Source organism: Pyrgilauda ruficollis, unplaced genomic scaffold, assembly GCF_017590135.1.
Source record: "Pyrgilauda ruficollis isolate IOZ18807 unplaced genomic scaffold, ASM1759013v1 scaffold161, whole genome shotgun sequence".
Lineage (NCBI taxonomy): Eukaryota > Metazoa > Chordata > Aves > Passeriformes > Passeridae > Pyrgilauda > Pyrgilauda ruficollis.
The window spans coordinates 461,968-483,230 of NW_024514876.1; the positions used below are offsets into that span (position 1 = coordinate 461,968).

The 21,263-nt window shown below is 59.3% G+C and overlaps 4 protein-coding genes across 8 annotated transcripts; 2 read left to right on the plus strand and 2 right to left on the minus strand.

Moving 5' to 3' along the window:
* Positions 1 to 6: 6 nt before the first annotated feature.
* On the plus strand, positions 7 to 4,059 carry BECN1 (beclin 1). Its single transcript, XM_041463061.1, has 11 exons — positions 7 to 218; positions 299 to 366; positions 443 to 501; positions 852 to 942; positions 1,188 to 1,324; positions 1,445 to 1,639; positions 1,856 to 2,002; positions 2,489 to 2,638; positions 2,724 to 2,784; positions 3,240 to 3,382; positions 3,668 to 4,059. The coding sequence occupies exons 1-11, from the start codon at positions 86 to 88 to the stop codon at positions 3,834 to 3,836; spliced, it is 1,353 nt and encodes a 450-aa protein (XP_041318995.1). The 5' UTR covers positions 7 to 85; the 3' UTR covers positions 3,837 to 4,059.
* Positions 3,930 to 8,491, minus strand: CNTD1 (cyclin N-terminal domain containing 1). 4 transcript variants are annotated; one of them, XM_041463072.1, is made up of 7 exons: positions 8,320 to 8,491; positions 8,153 to 8,228; positions 7,389 to 7,560; positions 6,817 to 6,916; positions 6,236 to 6,380; positions 5,731 to 5,827; positions 3,930 to 5,022 (listed from the first exon to the last, which is right to left on the minus strand). In XM_041463072.1, exons 1-7 carry the CDS (start codon positions 8,489 to 8,491, stop codon positions 4,840 to 4,842), a joined length of 945 nt encoding a protein of 314 aa, XP_041319006.1. In that variant the 3' UTR covers positions 3,930 to 4,839. The 4 variants fall into 4 exon arrangements, with proteins under 4 accessions (XP_041319006.1, XP_041319007.1, XP_041319005.1 ...); XM_041463073.1 differs by having other exon boundaries at positions 3,930 to 5,001; positions 5,766 to 5,827; positions 6,817 to 6,979; XM_041463071.1 differs by having other exon boundaries at positions 3,930 to 5,001; positions 6,817 to 6,979.
* On the plus strand, positions 8,488 to 9,483 carry LOC121351164. The gene is made up of 2 exons (XM_041463080.1): positions 8,488 to 9,036; positions 9,117 to 9,483. Exons 1-2 carry the CDS (start codon positions 8,490 to 8,492, stop codon positions 9,227 to 9,229), a joined length of 660 nt encoding a protein of 219 aa, XP_041319014.1. The 5' UTR covers positions 8,488 to 8,489; the 3' UTR covers positions 9,230 to 9,483.
* A 137-nt stretch (positions 9,484 to 9,620) lies between these two features.
* Positions 9,621 to 21,257, minus strand: WNK4 (WNK lysine deficient protein kinase 4). Of its 2 annotated transcripts, none has more exons than XM_041463033.1 (20): positions 20,694 to 21,257; positions 15,729 to 15,901; positions 15,356 to 15,576; positions 15,046 to 15,203; positions 14,446 to 14,534; positions 14,153 to 14,372; positions 13,746 to 14,076; positions 13,457 to 13,587; positions 13,315 to 13,382; positions 13,094 to 13,235; positions 12,885 to 13,001; positions 12,656 to 12,811; positions 12,309 to 12,366; positions 12,035 to 12,169; positions 11,341 to 11,921; positions 11,022 to 11,118; positions 10,518 to 10,944; positions 10,203 to 10,405; positions 10,029 to 10,126; positions 9,621 to 9,949 (listed from the first exon to the last, which is right to left on the minus strand). In XM_041463033.1, exons 1-20 carry the CDS (start codon positions 21,144 to 21,146, stop codon positions 9,932 to 9,934), a joined length of 3,876 nt encoding a protein of 1,291 aa, XP_041318967.1. In that variant the 5' UTR covers positions 21,147 to 21,257; the 3' UTR covers positions 9,621 to 9,931. The 2 variants fall into 2 exon arrangements, with proteins under 2 accessions (XP_041318967.1, XP_041318968.1); XM_041463034.1 differs by having other exon boundaries at positions 9,621 to 9,952.
* Between the last annotated feature and the right edge of the window lie 6 nt (positions 21,258 to 21,263).

A 21,263-nucleotide genomic window follows, 5' to 3' on the forward strand; every position in this document is an offset into this window, starting at 1 on the left:
GGCGGGGGCCCTGCCAGGACCGCGCCCCGCCTCGCCTGCGTCACGTCCGGCGCGCGGCGATGGCGGGGCGCGCGCGGGCGGCGCGATGGAGGCAGCGCGGGCGGGCGGCGGCGGAGGCACCGCGCACGTCAGCTTCGTGTGCCAGCGCTGCTGCCAGCCGCTCAAGCTCGACACCTCCTTCAAGGTCCTCGACCGCCTCACCATCCAGGAGCTCACCGGTACCGAGCGACGCGGGCTGGGGTGGGGGGCCGCGGCTCGGGCCTAGGCCTGGGCCCGGCTGACGCCGTCTCTCCCACAGCCCCGCTGGTGACCGCCGCCCCGGCCAGGCCCGGGGATCTGCACGAAGAGGAGAGCGCCCTGACGGAGGTACGGGCGGGCTCGGCGGCGGGGCTCGGCGGCAGCTCCCCCGGGCCTGCCCGTAACGGTGTTTCCGTGCCTCCAGGAAGCCTTCGTGGAGAACCGGCAGGATGGCGTGTCCAGGAGGTTCATCCCGCCAGCCAGGTACAGCCGCCGCCGCAGTCCCGTCAGGCCCGGCCCCGCGGGGAGCCTGGCCTCTCCCTGCGGGCAGCTTGAGCCTGCGCTGGGGCAGCGCCTCAGAAATGTCCCCCCGCCGGTGGGTGACACTGGATAGCTCCTGTCACCTTCCCCTGCAGGATCCCCCGGGCCCCTTGTCAGTCTGAGCACAGAACTGCACTGTCCTGTGGGTCAGCAAACCTGACAGAGCCCCCAAAACACGGGTTACCCCTGCCTCCTGCTCTCCCTTTTCTCTGAGTCAGCCCCAGATTCTGGTCTGGCGCTGGAGCTGCCTCCCCTCAGCACTTAGCGCTCATATCAGTCACATTCTTTCCAAGAATGATGTCAACAGAAAGTGCCAACAGTTTCACGCTGATCGGAGAGGCCTCGGATGGTGGCACCATGGAGAACCTCAGCAGGAGACTGAAGGCAAGTGGGCAAACTCAGATCCTGGGGAGTGGAGCATCACTTTTCCTGATGCTCTGCAAAACTAAACTGCAAAGTTTGCCATAGCATTTGCCTTCCAGGGGCTTGGTTGGTGAGTAGTTGAGCAGAGATAAATGATTTTAATCAATATTTGGCCTGCAAAGAAGATTCCTGCTAACTGAAGCTGCTGAAAAGCAGCAGGCAGCTGCCTGTGGTTTCAATTGCAGTAATGTGAGCCCTTCCTCCAGGTCACTGGGGACCTCTTTGACATCATGTCTGGGCAGACAGATGTGGATCACCCTCTGTGTGAGGAGTGCACAGACACTCTGCTGGACCAGCTGGACACACAGCTCAACATCACAGAGAACGAGTGCCAGAACTACAAGTGAGTGATGCAGAGGTGGCAGAGCTTGAGGCACAGTCAGTGTGGGGAGCTCAGGATTGACAGGGGCTGGCAGTGCAGGACTCCCAGCATACCTGTTCTGGTAATCCTGTTATTCTCTAGGAGATGCCTGGAGATACTGGAGCAGATGAATGAGGATGATAAAGAGAAGCTGCAGGCAGAGCTGAAGGAACTGGCGCTGGAGGAAGAGCAGCTGATTCAGGAGCTGGAGGATGTGGAGAAGAACCGCAAGATTGTGGCTGAGGACTTCGAGAAAGTCAGGGCAGAGGCTGAGCGGCTGGAGCAGGAGGAGGCTCAGTGAGTGAGCTGCTCCTGCAGCTTGGGGCAGGGCTTGGAGGGAAAAAATTAATGAGAAACATGTAAATGGTAACATGAGAAACCTGTGAATGTGCCCAAGTGCCAGTGGCTCGCTCTGTGCAGAAGGAAAGGTGGCAGGACCAAACTGGCCTGCAGAGCTGTCACTCTGAGGTAGGAGCCAGCACTCAGCACTTCTTGTCTTGTTTCTGCTCAAAGGTATCAGAAGGAATACTGTGAGTTCAAGAGGCAGCAGCTGGAGCTGGATGATGAGCTGAAAAGTGTGGACAACCAAATGCGCTATGCCCAGATGCAGTTGGATAAACTAAAGAAAACCAACGTGTTCAACGCTACCTTTCACATCTGGTAACGTAGACACTGGAATATTACATCCATTTTCTTGGAATCTGGAGTGTGAAGCTGTTTAAGTCACTGCATTTGACAGGGAAGGTGCAGGCCAGCTCACAGTTACCTCCCAGCAAAGCAGTGAATGCCATGTCCCAGGCATGGCAGCTGAGTAAGGTGTGCCAGGCTGTGGGACTGGGAAATGGCTCCTTCACCAGTCCCAGTAACACTTTGGGACCCCCTGTGCCAGCCAGCAGTGACACTGGCATTAGGGTTCACAGAGCAGGCAGCTTGGAGAGGCTGGCTGGGGGTTTTTGTTGTGTTTTTATGACAAAAAGAGAACAAGTGTTTGGTGTTTACATGCACTTGTTAAGAACAGCCCCAAACCATCCTTTTGCCTGGCTGGCACTGTGTGTGCTGTGCTGCTGGGACACAGCCCCTATTTGGTTATCAGGCCAGGAGCTTTTCCCAGCCTAGCACATTTATTTATAATTTTTCTTATCACAGGCACAGTGGGCAGTTTGGCACAATAAATAACTTCAGGCTTGGCCGCCTCCCCAGCGTTCCTGTGGAATGGAATGAGATCAACGCTGCCTGGGGGCAGACTGTGCTGCTGCTGCATGCCCTGGCCAACAAAATGGGCCTGAAGTTTCAGAGGTACCCGAATAGCACACACAGGTCATTTATGGCCCAGAGGAAGAGGCAGACTCGGGTGCCTGTGAATTCTGTCTCCTTTTTTCAGGTACCGCCTTGTCCCCTATGGCAACCACTCCTATTTGGAGTCTCTCACAGACAAATCCAAGGTAAGGGATCCCATACAAGTCATGGGACATTGATCTTGAGTGCCAGAGCCCTGGTCACACTGGGGGTGCAGGAAGCAAAGCTGGGTCTCTGTGGGTGTGGAATCCAGCAAAGCTGGCTGCCCCTGCTCCTCCAGCATGGTGACATCTCACATCCTGTATGAAGCCACTGGTGCTGCCAGCCAGCAGTGTTATAACTGACAGAGCTGTTGAATGGCCAGAGGCAGAGGCATGCTTTGGGGTGATTGGCAGGTAGATGGCATGATTTGGGGTTGGTGGAAGTCAGGAACATATGCCTGTACATGGCAGGCACTTGCACAAAACCAGTCACACTTGCCCTGTGCCACAAGCCATTTCTCAGCACCCCATGAGAAGTTTAAGCTTCACATGAGGTTAAAAAGCTGCAGTGACATATCAGAAACAATGTTTGGTGTTCCTGATACAAATCTCTTTTCCAGGAGCTTCCCCTGTACTGCTCTGGAGGGTTGAGGTTCTTCTGGGACAATAAGTTTGATCATGCCATGGTGGCATTCCTGGACTGTGTGCAGCAGTTCAAAGAGGAAGTGGAGAAAGGTGAAACTCGGTTTTGTTTGCCTTACAGGTGAGTGTTGCCACAAAACTGTCAAATTCAGCCCTGTATGCTCCCCTAGCACTGCTTGCTGTTTCAGCCCTGATTTTTCAGAAATCATCTGGAATTCTTAATGATGTGTTTGCTAGTTAGAATGAAACTTAAAGCCAGCCCCTTGGGTGGAGTCCTGAGGCTTGCTCAAGTCCCTTTAAAAACAGGATAGTGTTATTGTCAGATTTAAAATGTAGTGCTTGGTGTCATACTGAGATTAAATGTTTGCAGTGGGAATACACTAATTAAAGCTTGTGTGTGATACAGGATGGACGTGGAGAAAGGAAAGATCGAAGACACAGGTGGCAGTGGTGGCTCTTATTCAATTAAAACACAATTTAACTCTGAAGAGCAGTGGACAAAAGCACTAAAATTCATGTTAACTAACCTGAAATGGGGCCTGGCCTGGGTCTCATCCCAATTCTATAACAAGTAACTGTGATCAGAACTTGGCCTGGCAGCTGTGGAGTGTCTGCTTTGTGTTGGAGAAAGGCAAATTCAGATGTCTCTTACTATTAACCAGTACAAAATGTTTACAATACCAAAAATCCACAAGACACTTTATTTTAAAATGCCATTATTACAAGTAGTTAATAGAAAAGCAATATGCAAAGTTGTATCATTGAGCTGAATAGAATAAAACCCAGCTATTAAATGGATTCTAAACTGTTATTTTTGGGGTTTATGGCCATGCACATAAATCATTGTCAAATGAGCATCAGTTTGATGCTGCTCTGTTACAGCTAATGCAAGGTTGGAAAAGCAGGACATTACAAACACAGGAAATAATGTGGGAAAACTGCCAGAACTCTGCCTGGTCATTAAAGAGTTTAAAATAAAATATTTCCTAAGTCATATCAGCACTTCTTTGTGCTGCTGCACTTAGCAAAGTTTGATACCATTACAGCACTGCAGTCCCTCCTGCAGCCTGTTCCTGCACAGGGCTGTGCTGAGGAAACAATGAAATTATTCCAGGTGTTTCCAGCAGTGCCTGGCACAGCACAAACCCCTGGCACTGGCAGGGACACCCAGGCTGGGCACTGCTGTGGTGACAGTCACAGGCAGCTGGGACAGGGGTTTTATAAAAGCAGCAGGAGACAGAGCAGCCCCATTTGTGAGAGCTGGTCCCACCAGGCATGGCAGCACCTTCCAAACACAACCACCCTGAGGGGTCTCTGGTTAAAGGGAGCTTAGATTCAAAATTTAAAAATGCAGCTGTTACAGTAAAGCTTTTAGGGCATTTCTAAACACTGTGGTGCTGTTGGGCTCCTTTCAGAGCATGACTGTGATACCTGGCAGGACGAGCTTTGCTAATTAAGATGTGACAGAATTCAGGTAACGCTGAGCTGTGCTGGGTGCCTGGGCAGTGTCACAGAGGAGGGACAGTTCCCAGCAGTGTGACAATTCCTGCTGCTGCTGCCTGGATGGCCAGGGTGGTTCTATTTCTGAGGAGGAATTCTGTCCTCAGGAGATCTGGTGCCACAGTTGCCACGGTGCTGCTCAGGTGTGGTGCTGCCAACGATGCGCCTCACCACGGCGTAGGAGAACTCCAGGATGCTCTGGGGAGTAATGCCAGTGATGCAGTTCAAATGCTCCACAACCTGGAGAAAATAAAAGAACACCTAAAGGCTGTGAGTTTACAGACTGACAAGAGTAACTGCTCCATGAGGTTGCTGCTCTACCTGCCAGTGAAACATTGCCTGTGGGGCTTTGTTCTGGCTGGGAAGCACTAAAGGGGAGGACACTTGTAGGAATGTGCCCCCTGTTGATGGAGTGGCTAAATTATTCTTTGCTTAAAAAGGCAAAAAGCCCAGAAGTTTCTCTCACAATTTGGTACAAAAGACACCTCATAGGATCTTTGGGACTTCACCTCAGACCTGGGGCTGTCCAACTAGACAGAGGCCAAGAGTCCTGTCTAGGTAATTCAGTAGAAAAGGAAGAGAACAAAGGAAATAATCCCTTTTGTGGGGTGTTTTAGCAGGAGCAAGAACCTCTTAGCCCTAACTCAGTTTTTCTCTGTAAGAGCTTTGTTATTTTGCCTTTTATTAAACCTTTTTCTATTTCCAACACTACCTCAAAAGCCATCCTACTAATTTTATACTGTTCAAAGTACCTAAGCTATCTCAAGTGTAATGAGTTTCTCTTTGAGCTAACTCAAAAAGTAACACAACAGATGTGGCACACAGAACTGCCCCATGCCCTCAGCTCTGACAAAACCCACATGCTTTGTGCTAAAAGACAGAGGTGCCCATCCCAGTGCAGCCCCACTTGTGCTGGAGCAGATAAACCACCTTGGCACTGTGTTCCAACGCCTTCAGCAGTGACTGTACCTGCTCCCAGTGCCCGGGGCTCAGGATGAACACACCTGTACTGATGACTCCAACAGCCAGCAGCATGAAATCTTCCTTCACTGTTAAAAACTTGGCTCTGCAGGAGGAAAAGTGTGTTCAGCTGTAAAATGCTGCTTCACAGTTCAAAAGCCACCTGCTGCTGCATGCCAGTGCCCAGGACATGTTGGTTTATTCAGGCCAGCCAAAACCCATCACCAGAAGCTGGAACTGACAGTGCAAGGCTGGATTTTAACCAAATCAAACACCTTCCTTGCCTTGAAGCAGCTGTGGAAAAGCATGTTGCTTTGAACTGGTACACTGAGAAACAATGATGAATGCCCCTCAAAAATTATTTTTTGAAACATGCCCCCAGAATGGCATAATGAGAGTTGTGCTGCTATTTATTAGCTTTTCCAAGGGTTTTAATTTCAAATGGGTTTATTATTATTAGTTTTCCAAGGGTTTTCATTTCAAAGGGTTATTTTAAGTCATTGTCAGGTCTTACATCTGCAGTTTGCTTGGTGTGGAGTTCTCGATGGCAGTCTTCAGCAGAGTGTCATAGATGGTCTCTCTGGTCAGGTAGCAGAAGTCCAGCAGCTGCACACACAGCTGGTGTAAGGGCTTGGCAGGAAGCAAGCAGCCATTGTATCCTGGCAGAGATCACACCATCAGTGCCACATTTTGGGTCACTACATTGAATTAGGAGTCTCGGGTACCGTAAGGGAGAGGGAGTTCTGAGGACAACTGCCCTGTCTGAATGCCACAGGATCCCTCAGCCTCAATGTAATTTCACTCTGAAATTCAGGCTGTCAGAACTGATCCAAGAAAATGGTGACTGATTGTGGAAAATGTGGCCTGGCACCACATTTGGGGGCTTTAAACTCTTAATCTTTTACTGAACGAGTCATGACTGGCTGTCCAACAACATTCTACAAAGGACAAAGTTCTCCTCTGGAAAGTGAAGCTCTGGACAATCTGAACAGTTCCACATGCAAAAATCTGTAATATGAGACATTTCAGACCAGCAACAGCTCTGTGACCCTACTGAAAAACTTCCTTCCCATTCTCCCTGACTGATACTCTCACCTAGAACCTCCAGGAGCAATTCCACATAGGCCAAGGGAGTTGACACATTGATGTGGAAGTGCAGAGTGTTTAAAACAGCAAGCTCCGACTCCAGCAATTCCTGTTTAGTGTAGGAGTATTTTAAGGATTGCAGAAATGTTAAAGCTGTGTCACTGGTCACTCTCTGAAGAAGAAAAAAAGAGACAAAAGGTCTTCCAGGCAGTAAGGCAGGAACGAAGTGCTCTGTCACCTCTGCTCCTGCTGAGCACGAGTCCTTTGAGCTGGCATGGGAAATCCAGCTCTGACCTTGCCCACAGGTGTCAGCTCAACAAACCATCCCAGGCAGGTGTGAACCCTGTGGACACACCATTTTTGAGATGTTCCTGCCCTTTTTTATCCCCTCAGAACTGGGAACACTTCCCAGCAAATTGTTACTGGATGAGCAGCAATTTACCTACCCTAAAGGGAATGTGGTGTCCTTGGCATCTCATTATCACTACTGTCTTCCAAAAAGGAAATCTATTTTTAAGAGAGATTAATACACTGCTGATTTAACCACGCTGCTAGAGCAAGGACAGGCTGAGCTGGCTTACACTGTAGTGCAGAGAGAGTTTGCTGGCAAGCTGAACACAGGACACGAGTCTCAGGACAAAGGTGTTGGTGATGTGATCCCTCACAGAGCTCCAGCTGCTCCTCTGGCCTTGCTCACGACCTTTGGTGCTCCCTCTGCCATCACACATCTGTTCTACCTGCTTGATCATGAACCTACAAAAGCCACAGTTGCTCAGAGGATGGTTCTGGCTGCCCACAAAAAGGAACAAAGGCAATTCCACATACATGTACATATTATATATATATGTGTGTATATATATATATGTGTGTGTATATATGTGTAGATGTGTATATATAATATATATATGTATATATACAAATATATTTTATATACATATATATATTTATATGTGTATACATATGTATATGTAGAAGTAATAATTTGGATTACTATATATATACATATACTATATATAGTATATGTACTATATATACATATATATTTTATGTACTATACATGAAAAATATATATACACACATATATATTACTATATATACTATACATACATATGTTTTATATGTATATATACTATTTATACATATCTATACTATATATACATATATATTTTAATATATGTATGTATATATATATGTATAGGAGTATATGTTGATAATTTGGATTAAATTACAGAGGAGACAGAGCACATTAATCATGTGTGGTTTTGGGACAGAGTGGGCCAGGGCTGGGCAATAAAACCCCAGCAGGGAATGGTAAATGTGCTGAGTGTTGAGGACTCTTTATTACCGTTCAAGCAACTCCACTGCCTGGTACCGTGTGGACTGGTCCAAGTGCCATTTTTCAGACAAAAGGAATATGAATTCTGCAAAAAGCACAGCAGGCGCTCATTGCGGGCTCCTGGAGCTCAGCGCAGAGCCGCCCCTGCCCCGGGAGCTGCTGTGGCTGACTCTCACCCACGATCCGTGTCTCTTTGAAGAGCCCAGCCTGCTCTGGCAGCTCGCTCAGGTACTGCTCGTTCTCCGTGGCCAGGTGCATCAGGGTGTCCTCGATGACCTCAGCAGCGACGCCGCTGAACACGGGGCCTGAGTCACGGCCGCGGCCTGGCACGGGCACCTGAGACCCCATGGAGCGGGGCAGGCCCGCAGCCGCAATGACAGCGACTTCACCAGCGCCACGGCACAGAGCGGGACGCGGCTCCGCCGCCTCCTCCCGGCCGCTCGGAGGCGGCACCGGGACGGGCCGGGCGCTCGGGGCCCACGGTGCTCGGCTGCGGGGCCGGGCCGGGCTTTGGGCAGGCCCCGGCCCGGTTCAGGCCCCGGCCCCGTTCCTCCGTCACGTGACACCGCTCCGCCAATCATCAAGCGCCGATGCCGCGACCGGCACCAACCGCGCGCCGTTCGGGCCCTCCGATTGGCCAGCGCGCCCCCGCCGGATGTGGCGTCACGTCGCCGCGCGGGGACAGCGGGGAAAGATGGCGGCGCCGGGAGAACCAGGGGAGGCGGCGTTCGCGCGGCGCATCGACCCGGCCCGGGAGCCGGGGCTCAGCCCCGAGCAGCGCCGCCTCATGGCGCAGGTGGAGCACGTCCAGCGCCAGCGCGCCCTGCAGCGCCGGCTCCGCAGCCGCAACGTGCTGCTGGCGCTCGGCATCGGCGCCGTGACATTTGGCATCTGTATCCTCCGGGGCCGGGGAACCGAGGGGCCGGGGGGCTCCGGGGCCGCGCCCGCTCCTTTTCCTTAACTCCCCCCGCAGACGGTTACACCTTCTACTCGGTGTCGCAGGAGCGGTTCCTGGACGAGCTGGAGCAGGAGGCGGAGGCGGCGCGGGCGCGGGCTCGGGCGCGGGCCGAGGGCGCCGCAAGCTGAGCGGGGAGAACCCGGCCCGGCCCGGCCCGGCTCGGCCCGGGACTGAGCTGCCGCCCGCGCCAGGCAGGACGGGCCTCGAGGCAGATGCGCCTGAGGGGCTCTGGCCTGCCTCGTGCTCTGCTTGGGCCGGGAGAAGGCCCCGGGGGCTCCCCGCAGGCAGGCAGAGCCCGGCCCGGGGCCGTGCCCGCGGGAAGGACAGGGGCGCCCCGGTGCCAGCACTCCCCACAATAAATCCCTCACTGGAGAACGCCTCAGCGCCCGTTGTCACGGATCTCTTGAGCTGAGCCCGGCTCAGGGGCGGTTGAGGGGGGATTTTCTGCTTTGCTCTTTCTCCTCACACAGCCAGGCAAGCAGCCGCGCGTCCTGCCCCGCAGACACGCAGCAGACACAGTTTGTATTCAATCCGTGTTTATGAAAACGCTTTTCCAACGCCAGTTCATATCAAAGTGCTCCCGGATCGCGATGCTGCAGCCGGCAGGGCCGCAGGGCGGGCGGGCTCCGGGGCTGGGCTGGGACAAGCCGGGGATCCTCGGGGCGGGCTCAGCTCCTTCCAGCCCCCCAGGACGGAGACACCTCGCCCGTGTCCTCCAGCTGAGGGGCTGGGGACAGCGGGCACACAGCTGTGGCTGGGAGCACGGGCTCTGCCGGGCTGGCTCTGCCCGCCCCGGGGCAGCAGGCACTTGGATGAGGTAGTTCACGGGGTCATTCTTGGCCAGCCAGCTACTGGGGAGAGAAGCAGCCGTGAACCGAGCGCCGCGGGCTCGGCCGGGAGCGCCGTGGGATCCCGCCCTGCCCTTACCATGCGCCCGAGCTCGTCGGCGAAGGTCACGCCCTTGTTGAGCCGCTGCTCCTGCGAGCCGGTGCTGCTGCCGCTCAGCGAGTTACGGCGCATGATGCCTGCGGGGACAGCGCGAGTGAGGGCACGGCCGGGCCGAGCAGCCCCGTGCCCACCGGGGATGGAGCGCGGCGGCACCTGCGGGCGGTGCCAGCTCCAGGCGCTGCAGGCTGTTGCGGCGGGACGGGTTGAAGCTGCCCTTGGAGAGGCGGCGCTGGCGGCCCGACAGCATGGCAGCGGGCGAGACGATGCCCAGCGGCGGCTGCTTCCCCATGCGCAGGTACAGCTCCTCGATCTCCTTCTTCTGGGCGCTCTGCAGCAGCTGCACCTCCGCCAGGTGCCTGGGGAGAGGACAGGGGCTGGCAGCGGGGCCTGGGGAAGGGACAGCGAGCTCCCCCCCGGGCTGGCTGGGAGCGCGGGTCGCCTCCCAGGTGCAGCCCAGCCCCGGCTCACTTCTGGCGCAGGTTCTGCAGCTCCTCCCAGATCTCCTCGTCCTCGCTCTCGGTGTCATCGCTGCTCACGTAGGACAAGCTGCGGGAGTAGCTCAGCCACACCTGGCTCAGCATGGCCTGCGGCACGTTCTCTGTGCTCTCTTCCCCAGGGCCCTCCCCTGGGTCGCTCCCCGCCGGCGCAGCAGGAGCGGTGCCCCCCTCGGCTGGCAGCTCCTCAGCCTTGGGGCCTCGCTCCGCTGCCTCCGCCGCCACATCCGAGTCGCTGCTCGAGCTGTGGCTGGTGTCGGGCACCGCGGGAGGCGGGGAGCCGCTCGCTGCCGGCTCCGGGCCGTGCTGCTCCCCGTCACTGCTGCCCAGCACCGCGGAGCTCACGGCCAGGTCCCTGGCTGGGACCACCTGGAACCGGCCCAGGACCTGGGGCTTGGCTTCTGCGGGGGACAGGGGCAGCTGGTGGGCTCGGGGCACAGGGGCTGGCCGGGCACAGCCTCGGCCCTGCCCCGCTTACCTTCATTGATGGGCGAGAGCTGCGCCTTGGGCGCGCTGGGGGCTGGTGCCTCCGAGATGATCAGAGAGTGGCTGGGCTTGGGGGCACCGGGCAGCACCTGTGGGCACCTGAGCACATCAGCAGCCCCACCCCAGGTCCTGCCACATCTCCTGTCCTCCCCTCCGTGCCCTGGGATCTGCCACCCGCTGCATCCCAGTGGCTCCACAAGCCATGAGGCTCCATCCCATCCCAGTGCAGCATCCGCAGCAGCCACCCAGCCCTGCTGACACTGAGCTCCACCTGGAGCAGCCCTGGGCAACCCTTGTACACCCACACTCACCGTGCTGCCCTCTGCACTCCCAGATGTGGATGGGCTCAGCAGCTGCAGAGGGCTCCCCACAGCCTCGCTGCCCGGGGGGCACGTTGGGGCTGGTGCCAAGGGAAGGGAGGATATGGGCACCCCAGCAGTGGGGACAGCAGCTCCCACTGACTCTGGGATCCCACTGCCAGGTGGGACTGACTTGTCTGTGCTGGTGGGGTTGGGGTAGACAAAGCGTGGGGCACCCAGGGCAAGACTCTGTGGCCGTGGCAGCAGTGGTGGGTAGAGGTGCCCACCTGAGCTGGCAATGGAGGAGACAGTGTGGGCCACAGTCATCACTGCCAGGGAGAACACATTGGCCAGGGACAAGAGGGGGGTAGTGGGGGACAAGGGTGTGCTGCTCACAGCAGGGCTCAGAGGGCTGCTGGGCTCACGGGGAACAGGGGATGTGGGGACAGGCTGGGGGGACAGGAGGGCTTGGGGCAGGGCTGGGGGGACAGGCCCCCCTGGGGTCCCCTGGGGAGTCAGCGTTGGTGTCAGTGCTGGTGACAACGTGAGCCAGGAGGGAGTCATCGAGACGAGGGGCCAGGTCTGCGCTGAGCCTGCAGGGAGAGAAGCATCAGGAGCAGACCCCAGGGCCACCTCCTGCCCCTGCCCAGGGGAGCAGCTGGCAGCCCCAGGGCAATGAACACGCCCAGCCTGCCAGCACTGGTACCTGTGGGGGACCCGAGTGGCCCCGGGGCTGCCGGGGGCTCCGTGGGACTGGCCAGGTTGGTCTCTGATGGGGAGCGGCTCAGCAGCGGCAGCACGGGGGACTGGACAGACAGGCTGGGACTGGTGCAGCTCAGGTCTGTGGCACAGGGGTGACAGCCAGGCTCAGCCAGGGCAGGACATGTCCTTTGAGACACTCAGGACTTGGCTGAGGCCATCACCTGCCCTGCACAAGGCTTGGGGAGACGGGAAGGGCCCGCAGAGGGACACAGACTTACCACTGAGTGAGGATGAGGAGGAGATGGAGCGCGAGAGCCCCTGCAGCTGCAGGTCCACCTGCGAGAAGGGTGAGCTGAGCCCAGCACTGGGGCAGAGGCCCCAGCCAGGCTGTGCCAAGCCCCCACTGGGCCCTACCCTGGCCCCACCACCTGTGGGGACAGGAGCTGGAGTCTCTTCTGTGCTGGTGAGCACCTTGACTTGTCACAGGAGCAGGCAAGCGACCACAGGAAGACCCTGCACCCCAGCCCCCACCCTGCACTCCCTGGGGCCAGGCAGCATCCCAAGCCATGCTCAGCAGCAGCAGCAGCAGCTTCCCCAGCGCTGGCAGGGCCAGGCTGGCACTCACAGGGCTGCCCAGAGCACTGTCAGCCTCGGGGCCCTTGGGCAGCTCGGTGCCACTGCGGCTGTCCTTGCGGAGCAGGGTCTCCACACGGTGGATGATGTCCCGGATACGGTTGATGAAACTCTCCCTCTCTGACTTGAGGATGAACTCATTGTGGACCTGAGGGTGGAGGGGTCAGTCAGTGCCCAGCCCAGCCAGGCAGACCCCACCTTCACCCTCCCCCTGCTCTCACCATGGCAGCTGCAATTTCCTCTGGGTTGTCCCCATCCAGGTCGAACTTGAAGGTCACCATCTTGTTGTTGTAGGTCTGCAGCTGGCACTCCACCACTCGGTCGTTCTTGTCGGAGATCTGTGGGCGGCAGAGCTGGCTCAGCCCAGGAGAACCCTCCTGGCCCCTGCCTGGCACCTTCCTGGCCCCTGCCTGGCCCCTGTGGCACTCACGTTGGTGATGCGCAGCCTGGACCGGGCTCGGCGCCGCAGCAGCTTCCCCGAGGCTCTCTTGGGCGGCAGCTTGGTGCTCTGCTCGCTGGCTGACAGCCCCTCGTAGCCATCACTCATGCCCGATGCCACATCCGAGGTGTAGCTGCAGGAAGCCCCAGCTCCAGAGCATCAGCATGGCCATTGCCAAGCACCACGCTCCCTGCCCGACCCCCCAGCCTCACCTGTCCACCGAGGAGGAGAAGCCACTGGCAGGGGGCAAATGCTCTGTGGGGAGCTGCACGGCGATGCTCTGCAGGGAGAGGAGGGGGTGAGCTGCTGCCACAGCTGCCCTGAGCCCCCTCCCCACCGTGGGGCCGTGCTCACCGTGGGGAAGCAGCGCACGGGCCGGGTGGGGGGCGGGCTGGTGGGGTCCACTGCCACAAAGCTGCGGTGGGCCAGGTCCGGGGAGTCCAGGAAGCCAGAGGAGCTCAGGTACCCATCAGTCTCACAGTCGGCTGTGGAGGAGAACTGGCGTGAACCAAAGCCAGTCCCTTCCCTGGCTGGGCAGCTGGGGAAGGGCAGTAGGGCTGGGAGAAGCTGACAGACCCCCCCTTGTGCTTCCCACCAGCTCCCCTGCTGCCCACCCAGCTGTTGCCCCTTGGTGCCTACGCACAGGTGGCTGAGGAGTAGCTGGTGTGCCGGTAGGTAAAGTGCTGGTGCTGGTCAGCCTCGGGCTCCTCAGGCTCCAGGGGGAATGTGCTGCTGAAGGCAGAGTCCCCAGAGCCAGGCGTGGCCAGGGCAGGCGTGGGGGCACCAGGTGGCAGCGGGGACTTGAGCTCCTCCAGCAGCCGCAGGACGCCCGGGGGCTGCTCTGGCTCCGCGGGTGATGGAGCGCCCTGGGCACGCTTCAGCTTCTCCCGCTTGCGCTTGATGGCGACCACACGGTCCCGCACAGCCTTGGCCACCAGCTTGTAGTCGGCCTCACAGACAAAGCCCAGGACCACCTGCACAAGACAGAGCTTGTCACTTCGGGGTGTAGGGACCCCCCAGCACCCAGGGCTCCCCCACCTCTGTACCCACCATCTCCTGAGCCACCTCCTCTGCGACATCCTTGTAGAGCTCAAAGAGGAACTCGATGGCGTTGTTGTCCTTGTATTTGCCGTGCAGCTTCTTCGAGTCGTCCATGCGCAGCCAGAGCTTGAGCCCAGACTTGACTCCATCATCCTCCTCAGCCAGCTCCACATGCACCCCTGTGTCCTCCTGGAAGAAGGAATGCTCCAGCAGGTCCTGGATGGTGTACCTGCAGAGGGCACAGCTCAGCGTGGGCTCAGGGCCAGGGGGACCCTGCCACCCCGGCCCCGCTCTGCCCCCACCTCTCGTTCTTGTCCATGCGGATGCAGCCTTCGATGATCTCCTTCAGCTCGGGCACCTTCACCTTGTAGAAGCTGCTGGGCTTCAGGCCCTGGGGGTAATGAGAGTGAGTGAGCACCTCCTGTGCCATCCCAGAGCTGGGGCTCCCAGGGCCCAGGGAACAACCAGCCCAGGGCCACATGAGCTCTGCAGTGGCCCCGGTGGCCAGGCCACGTGTGCCTGCACAAGCCAGGATGCCCCAGGGTGCAGAGTTTCCACCCCAACAGGCAGGAGCTGGCAGGAGCCGGCTGTGACCGGTCAGGGCAGCTGCAGTGCCCCAGGCCAGGGTGACCGAGCACACTGCTCCCGTTCCACCCCATTAACACACTGGCAGTGCCTGGTGCAGAGCCAGGGATGTGGGGTCTGGCCAAGCCATGCCCCACCACCACCACCCACAGCTCCATGGCCTGGCAGAGCAACCCCTCGCTATCTTTAGCCACTCACACAACCCTCACAGTGACACATTTTGTCAGCAGCAGGGCCTGACAGCTCCAGCTGACCGTGCCCCCTGCCTCCTGTGGGATCAGCCAGCAGCACCACCCCCAGCTGGGGCCGGGCCTCACCGAGGTGACCTTGCGGTAGATCTGGGCGGCGTTCTGGCACTCAGAGTAGGGGTACTCCGAGGTGGCCATCTCCAGCATGCACATCCCAAAGGCGTAGACATCCACTGCTTCGTCGTACTTCTCCTCATACATCTCCGGCGCCATGAACTCGGGGGTGCCTGCCGGCAGCAGTGCAGCTCAGGACCCCCGGGATGCCCACCCCCTGCAGCCCCCACAGCTCCCAGGAGCTCCCTGGAGGAGCAGTGCAGCTCAGGACCCCCGGGATGCCCACCCCCTGCAGCCCCCACAGCTCCCAGGAGCCCAGCCCCACCTATCACACTCTTGGCAAAGGAGGCTCTCTTGAGTGTGGCCAGGCCCAGGTCCCCGATCTTGACGGAGCCCGTGGGGCCCGTGATGAAGATGTTGTCACACTTGAGGTCGCGGTGGATGATGGGGGGCGAGCGAGTGTGCAGGAAATGCAGACCCTTGAGGATCTGCCGGCTCCAGCGCTGCAGCACCTTCAACTTCATCTCTTTAAAGCGCTTCAAATACCTGCCAGGGACCAACAGGGCTCAGATCTGCGGGGCTCGGACTCGTGGCCCAGCCTTGGCTCCAGCCCACCCTCCGCCCGTTGCCATCCTGGCTCAGATGACCCCACAACAAAGAGCGGGGACCCCGTTCCCTCCCCTGCCCGCCCCAATCACGTTTTCAGGGTGCCGGACGTCATGAGTTCTGTGACCAGCACGATGCAGATCTGGCCTTTGATGGTTGACTTCCAGGAGTCGTAGAAGCGGACGATGTTGGGGTGCTGCAGCCCCTTCAGCATCTCCACCTCCTCGCTGAACCGCTGCCGCTCCGTCTTGGACAGCTTCCGTGTCTGTGGGAGCCAGCGGGGGTGTGAGGAGGGCACGGGGCGTCCTGCCGAGCACAGGGGGGTGCCCTGGCCACAAAAGTCCCTCATGTCCCCATACGAGGCAGAGGAGGCTTCTGTGGCCCCAGCACAGACCTGCTGTCCCCCAGCACGGGGGCACACACGTGGCTGGGGCCACCCTGCGCTGTGGTCCCCCCACCAGCCCACCACTCTGGGTGGGTGCACGACAGACGGGGCACCAAGGAACCCGTGCAGTTCCCCTGTGCTGGGCCCACTGCCCTCGCTCAGCCCCCAGCTGGAGCCCACCACGCTGCCTCGGGACAGGGAACCCCAGGCTGCAGCTGGAGGGGACGTGTGGGGGTCTGCAGAAGCTGCTGCCGTCCTGCCCCGTGCAGGCACGGTGGCCGTGGCTCTTGTGCCCCACCGGGGCTCCGTCAGCACTGGGCTCCGTGTAGCCGGGTGCTGGGCCAGCCTCAATGAGGTCTTTGTTGGGGAAAGCAGGCGGGGGAGGCTCCAGCCCAGGTTTTTCCATGTTCCTCCTGCTCGAGTTAATTAAAGTGGAAACACAAGCCGAGGGTGCTGACTGCAGCTGGGGCAGGGGCCAGCGGAGGGGACAGCCCCCTCATGCTGGAGGGACGCAGCCCCGGGGTGCAGGGCCAGGGGAGCTGAGCCAGGGCTGGAGCAGCCAGGTCCAGCCCCGTGGGCTCAGCCCTGGGCAGGAGCAGGAGCAGCAACAACCCCACCACAGCCTGGGGTCCTGCAGAGCGTGGGGGCCTCCAAGCTGGGACCCCTGCCCAGCCCACGTTCAGAGGCCAAGGAAACTGGAGCTGCCACAGAGCTCCCACCACCAGAGCTGCCAGAGCTGTCTCGGCCCCTTGGCCAGTGGCCACCATCCATCAATCCCGTCGGCTTTTGTAACATTTTCATTGCATCACAGGCGGCCCCATGGCTTGGCTGGAGCTGCTCCATAATCCCCCCACATTTAATACATGCTCAGGGACAGGCTCAGCCCAGATGAGAACCTGAGCCTGCTGCAGCAGCATGAATGGGACCTTTCATAGGGAAGGAGGAAAACAGCACCCAAACCCCTGCAGGGCCAGCAGCACACACCGGCTTCCCTGCCCAGTGCCACGGTCACCACCACCCCTCTGGCCCTCTCCTACCCACTGAGAGCTGTCCAGAGGCTTCACTGCACCCCACAAACCTGCAAGGGCAGGAGGAAGCTGGCACGGGCTGTGAACTGGGCAGTCACAGGTGCCCACGGCTCTCCCAGCTGAGGCAGAGTGGACCCCAGCTGGAGCAGTTGTGCCAGCACAGCCCTCACTGTGCCATGCCCAGCACAAGGCCACCTCTCCCAGGGTGCCTGGAGTAAGGCCTGGGGGAGGCAAGGCTGTCCCCCGAGCCTGTGCCAGGGCTGCTGGGCTCGCTTGGCATCGTTCCTTCCACACGACCCAAGTGGCAGCAGCTCCCAGCCCTGTGCTGACACTCTCCCTGTTGAGTGTGGGCATCAAAGGCCATCCTGGGCACAGCCTGGCTGGAGGAACACCAGGAGGGGCAGGGCAGACAGGGCTGCCAGCACAGACATGGCACACAGCATGGGCACACCACGTCCTCTCCTAGCAGCTCCCACACAGGGCGGAGGAGGACGCTGGGGGTGGTGGCACGGGGACCACGAGGAGCTGGGTGGCGATGGTCCAGCCCATCCTGTGAGCCAGGAGCTGGCTGCTGAGGAGCCCAGCACAGCCAGCACCAGGAGCTGAGGCCAGCTGCAGGAGAAGGGAGGGTGGGGACGGCTGTTGTCCCTGCAGCAGGAGGCTGTCCCCAGCCTGGCAGCGCTCAGTGCCCTCTGCAGCACTCACAGGGCTCCCCCATCCCTGGCTCTGCACTGGCACTTGCACTCTGGAGGGGCATTCAGAGCATGGTGGGGCACAGGGCCAGAGCTGGGAAGTGCCCAGCACTCTCCCTCCAGCCACGTCCACAGCCCCAGGGAGGTCCCAAGCCCCCCCAGAGGAGCCAGCTCTCTGTCAGCAGTGGGTGCCAGCGCCTCGCTGCCCTCCCTGTGGGTCTGCCCTGCCAAGCAGGAGCTCCTGTGTGCTCACAGCCATGTGAGCACACACACACAAGGTGCCCTACAGCTCCAGGGCTGCTGGCTGAGGTTACCTGGGCGCTGGAGCCAGGGGAGGCACAGCAGTGCTTGCTGCCCAGAATGCTTTTGCCCACTTGGGGAACCCCAAGGGGTTCCACAGGGAAATTGCACAGCCAGGTATTTACAGCCAGACCCCACTCTGGGCCTCTGGTTTCCTCCCTGCTTCCTCTTTCCCCACCGCCCGCAGCACCTAGGACAGAAATAGTGCCAGGCTAAAGCTGGAAAGCACAAACAGCGGGGCTGTGGACAGACAGACGCTGCGTTCAGGACAGGGGACAGGGATGGGCAGGTCCCCTGAGGGGTCTCAGGGAGACAGAAGACAGGCAAAGCCAACCTCTGCTTCACCAGGCTCTGAGGAGGGAAGGTCAGGGCAAGGACAGGAGGGAGAGCTGGTGTTTGGGACTGGGATCCATCACAGCAGCTGAACCAGGTTCTCTGGTGCAGAACAGGTCAGGCCTGAGGTTAAGTACTCATTTGGAATTGAAAGGCAATAGAAGGAGAACTGTGAAGTGCACAGGACAAAGCTATTTTTAAAATGGCAGAACCACAACCATTTTTATTTGTGGTTCCAAATCCCGTATTTGTGTCACAGTGTCCAATTCTTTGCATGATTGCTGAAGAAAACAAACTTCTAAATGTCTGCATCTGTGCTCTCAGCCCCCTGTGGGACACAGATTTGGGTACAAGAGACACTGAATAAAGAGCAATCAGTGGAATGGAGCCAAACACTGGGTGGGGAGGGGAGAGGGCAGGGGCAGGCACGGGGTGGGAGCAGGGACCTGTCTGCATCCCCTGGGAGGCTGTAGGACCAGAGGGGTCAGATCTTCCCAGCACCGTGGGATGCTCACAGGAGGGTCCCTGGCAGGGGACCCCAGCCTCTTCACAGCCACCCCCAGGGGACAAGTGAGTGGTTGTGCCACTCCTGCCTGGCTGGCAGGACCAGCAGCAGCGCCAGCCTGTGCCTGCTGGGCCGGGACACGGGAGCATTTTGCTTCCCAGCTCCCTTCTCCCCTCCACCCGGGTGCTGCAGGCTCATCCCCTCACAGCCCCTCCAAGACACCAGCAGTGCCTGCACGCAGGGAGGAGCAGGAACAGGACCTGCTGCCAGCCCTGCTGTGGGTGCCAGGCCCCAGGGCAGGGGACGTGGGGCTGAGACCCACGGGGAGGGACACGAAGCTGGCTGAGCGGGAAGCATTGGGGACAGCTGACTCATCCAGAGAAGGAAGGTCCTGGCTCGCCAAGGAGAGCCTGTTCCAGTCAGTGGTTGCCACCTGAAAGGACTCAAGAGAGCTCAGGGGTGTTTGGATGGAGCTGTGGGGCTTTGTGGGGGCAGGAGAACTGAGCTGGCTCTGAACTGAACTCTCAACAGCTGAAGCAACTGTGCAGCCCATGGGAGTGGGGGGCAAATCTTCACCTTCCTCACTAAGAGACCATAGTCAGCCCTCTAGAAACCACCCACCAGTCTCTCAGGATTTCTTCTTGCTCTGCTGGGCTGCAGCCACCCCAAGGACCCAGCCCAGGCAATGCACTGAGCTTTTAGGAACAAGACAACAAACTCGCAAGACATGTTTTTCTGTGTCAACAAGGACTTGGACCTTCCCACCACAGCAGCCTTCCCAGGATCAGGAGCCTGAGGGAGACTTTGGACTTCACCAAAACCTCTCCCCAGGTGCTCCAAGGAGAAAAGGCAGCCCCACAGCACAGATTTCCCTGTGCACCTCCTTGGACAAGATCAGGCCCATCAAAAGCACTTGACGGGAAAAGACATTGTGGAGGCAGCACTATCACCACTGCTCTCAGCATCCTGCTGGCAGGCTGCAGGAAGCCAAGGAGATGGAGAATGTGGCAGCAGAGAGGAGATGGGGATGCTCCTCAGAGATCTGGAAGCACAGCTCCAGCTGCTTCCAGCAGAGAGGCCCTGGCAGCATCACAGAAAGCACCCACAGGTGACCGTGTACAATTTCAGCCAAGGTCAAGCAGGCAGAGAGCACCAAGGTGGTGTTGTACCCTGCTCCCAGGTGACAGCCAGCCCCAGCTCGCTGCAGGCACGAGCCCCAGGGCACACCAAGGGCTATGGCAGCAAACTTTGGGAGGCAGATCCAACACAAGCACAGGCAGGCACGCAGAGAGGGCACTGCTGCCCTCGCTGTCCTCCCGCAAGCTGCTGAGCATCAGAAACACAGTGGGATGCTCAGCCCCAGATCCACCTGTAAAGCACCAGAGCAAGGACTGGCATCAAGAACGTGGGCACCCTGGCATGCTCCATAGTGCAGGCAGCAAGAAAGCAAATGGAAAACAGCACGTGATGAGCAGGAGGGCCAGGAGCGGGGCTCTAAGCAGGAGTCTGGGTCCAGGCCAGCAGACCCACGAGGCACCGAGGCACCGGCAGTGATGGGCGCAGTGCAAGGCAGCGAGGGGAGCCCGCACCGAGCCCTGCCCCGCTGCTGTGGCACCGGGACCGGCAGAAGCGGAGGCTCGAGGGTGCCTGCCCTCGCCGGTACGGGCTGCAGCCCGGGGAGGTGCCCCGCGGGTCCCACACAGCAGCCGGGCAGGGTCAGGGCCGGGGAGGGCTGCCCACGGAGGGAAACGGGACAGAAGAGGGTCCGAGTGCCTCTCGGGAGCCCCTTGGCCCGGGGCGGGCAGGGGCCGTACCTGCAGCTCGCACCAGGCCACCTCCACGGTGGTCTCCGTGTCCAGCCCCTTGTAGACGGTCTTGAAGGAGCCGCGGCCGATCTCGATGTCGAACTTGAGGAACCGGCCGTCGGGGGAGGTGGCGACCGCCCGCGTCTCTACCTCCTCGCTCTCCGTCTCCTCGGGCTCCCGGAGCCCGGCGGCGGCCGGCGGCGGCGGCGGCGACCCCCCGCGCTCCCCGTCCGGCGCCGGGTACCCCAGCAGCTCCAGCTCGGCCGAGCTCCGCCGGTTGAAGCGGGAGGAAGCACGTCGGGAATCGCGCCCCGAGGGCCGCCGGCTGCGGTTACGGTGCGGGGCCCGTCCGGTGAGCCCTGGAGCGGGCTCCGGCTCCGGCTGCGGCGCGGAGCCGCTGTCCGCCCGCTCCGCCTCGGGATGGGACATGGCTCCGGCAGCGGCGGGCTCGGCCGCCAGCATCGGCTCGAGCGGTGGGAGCGGCCGCTCCCGCGCAGCTTCGCACCCGTTGTCTCCGCCACCCCGCAACCGGGAGCGACCGCCGAGACCCGGTCCGGGCACCGGCCCCGGCACCGGCAC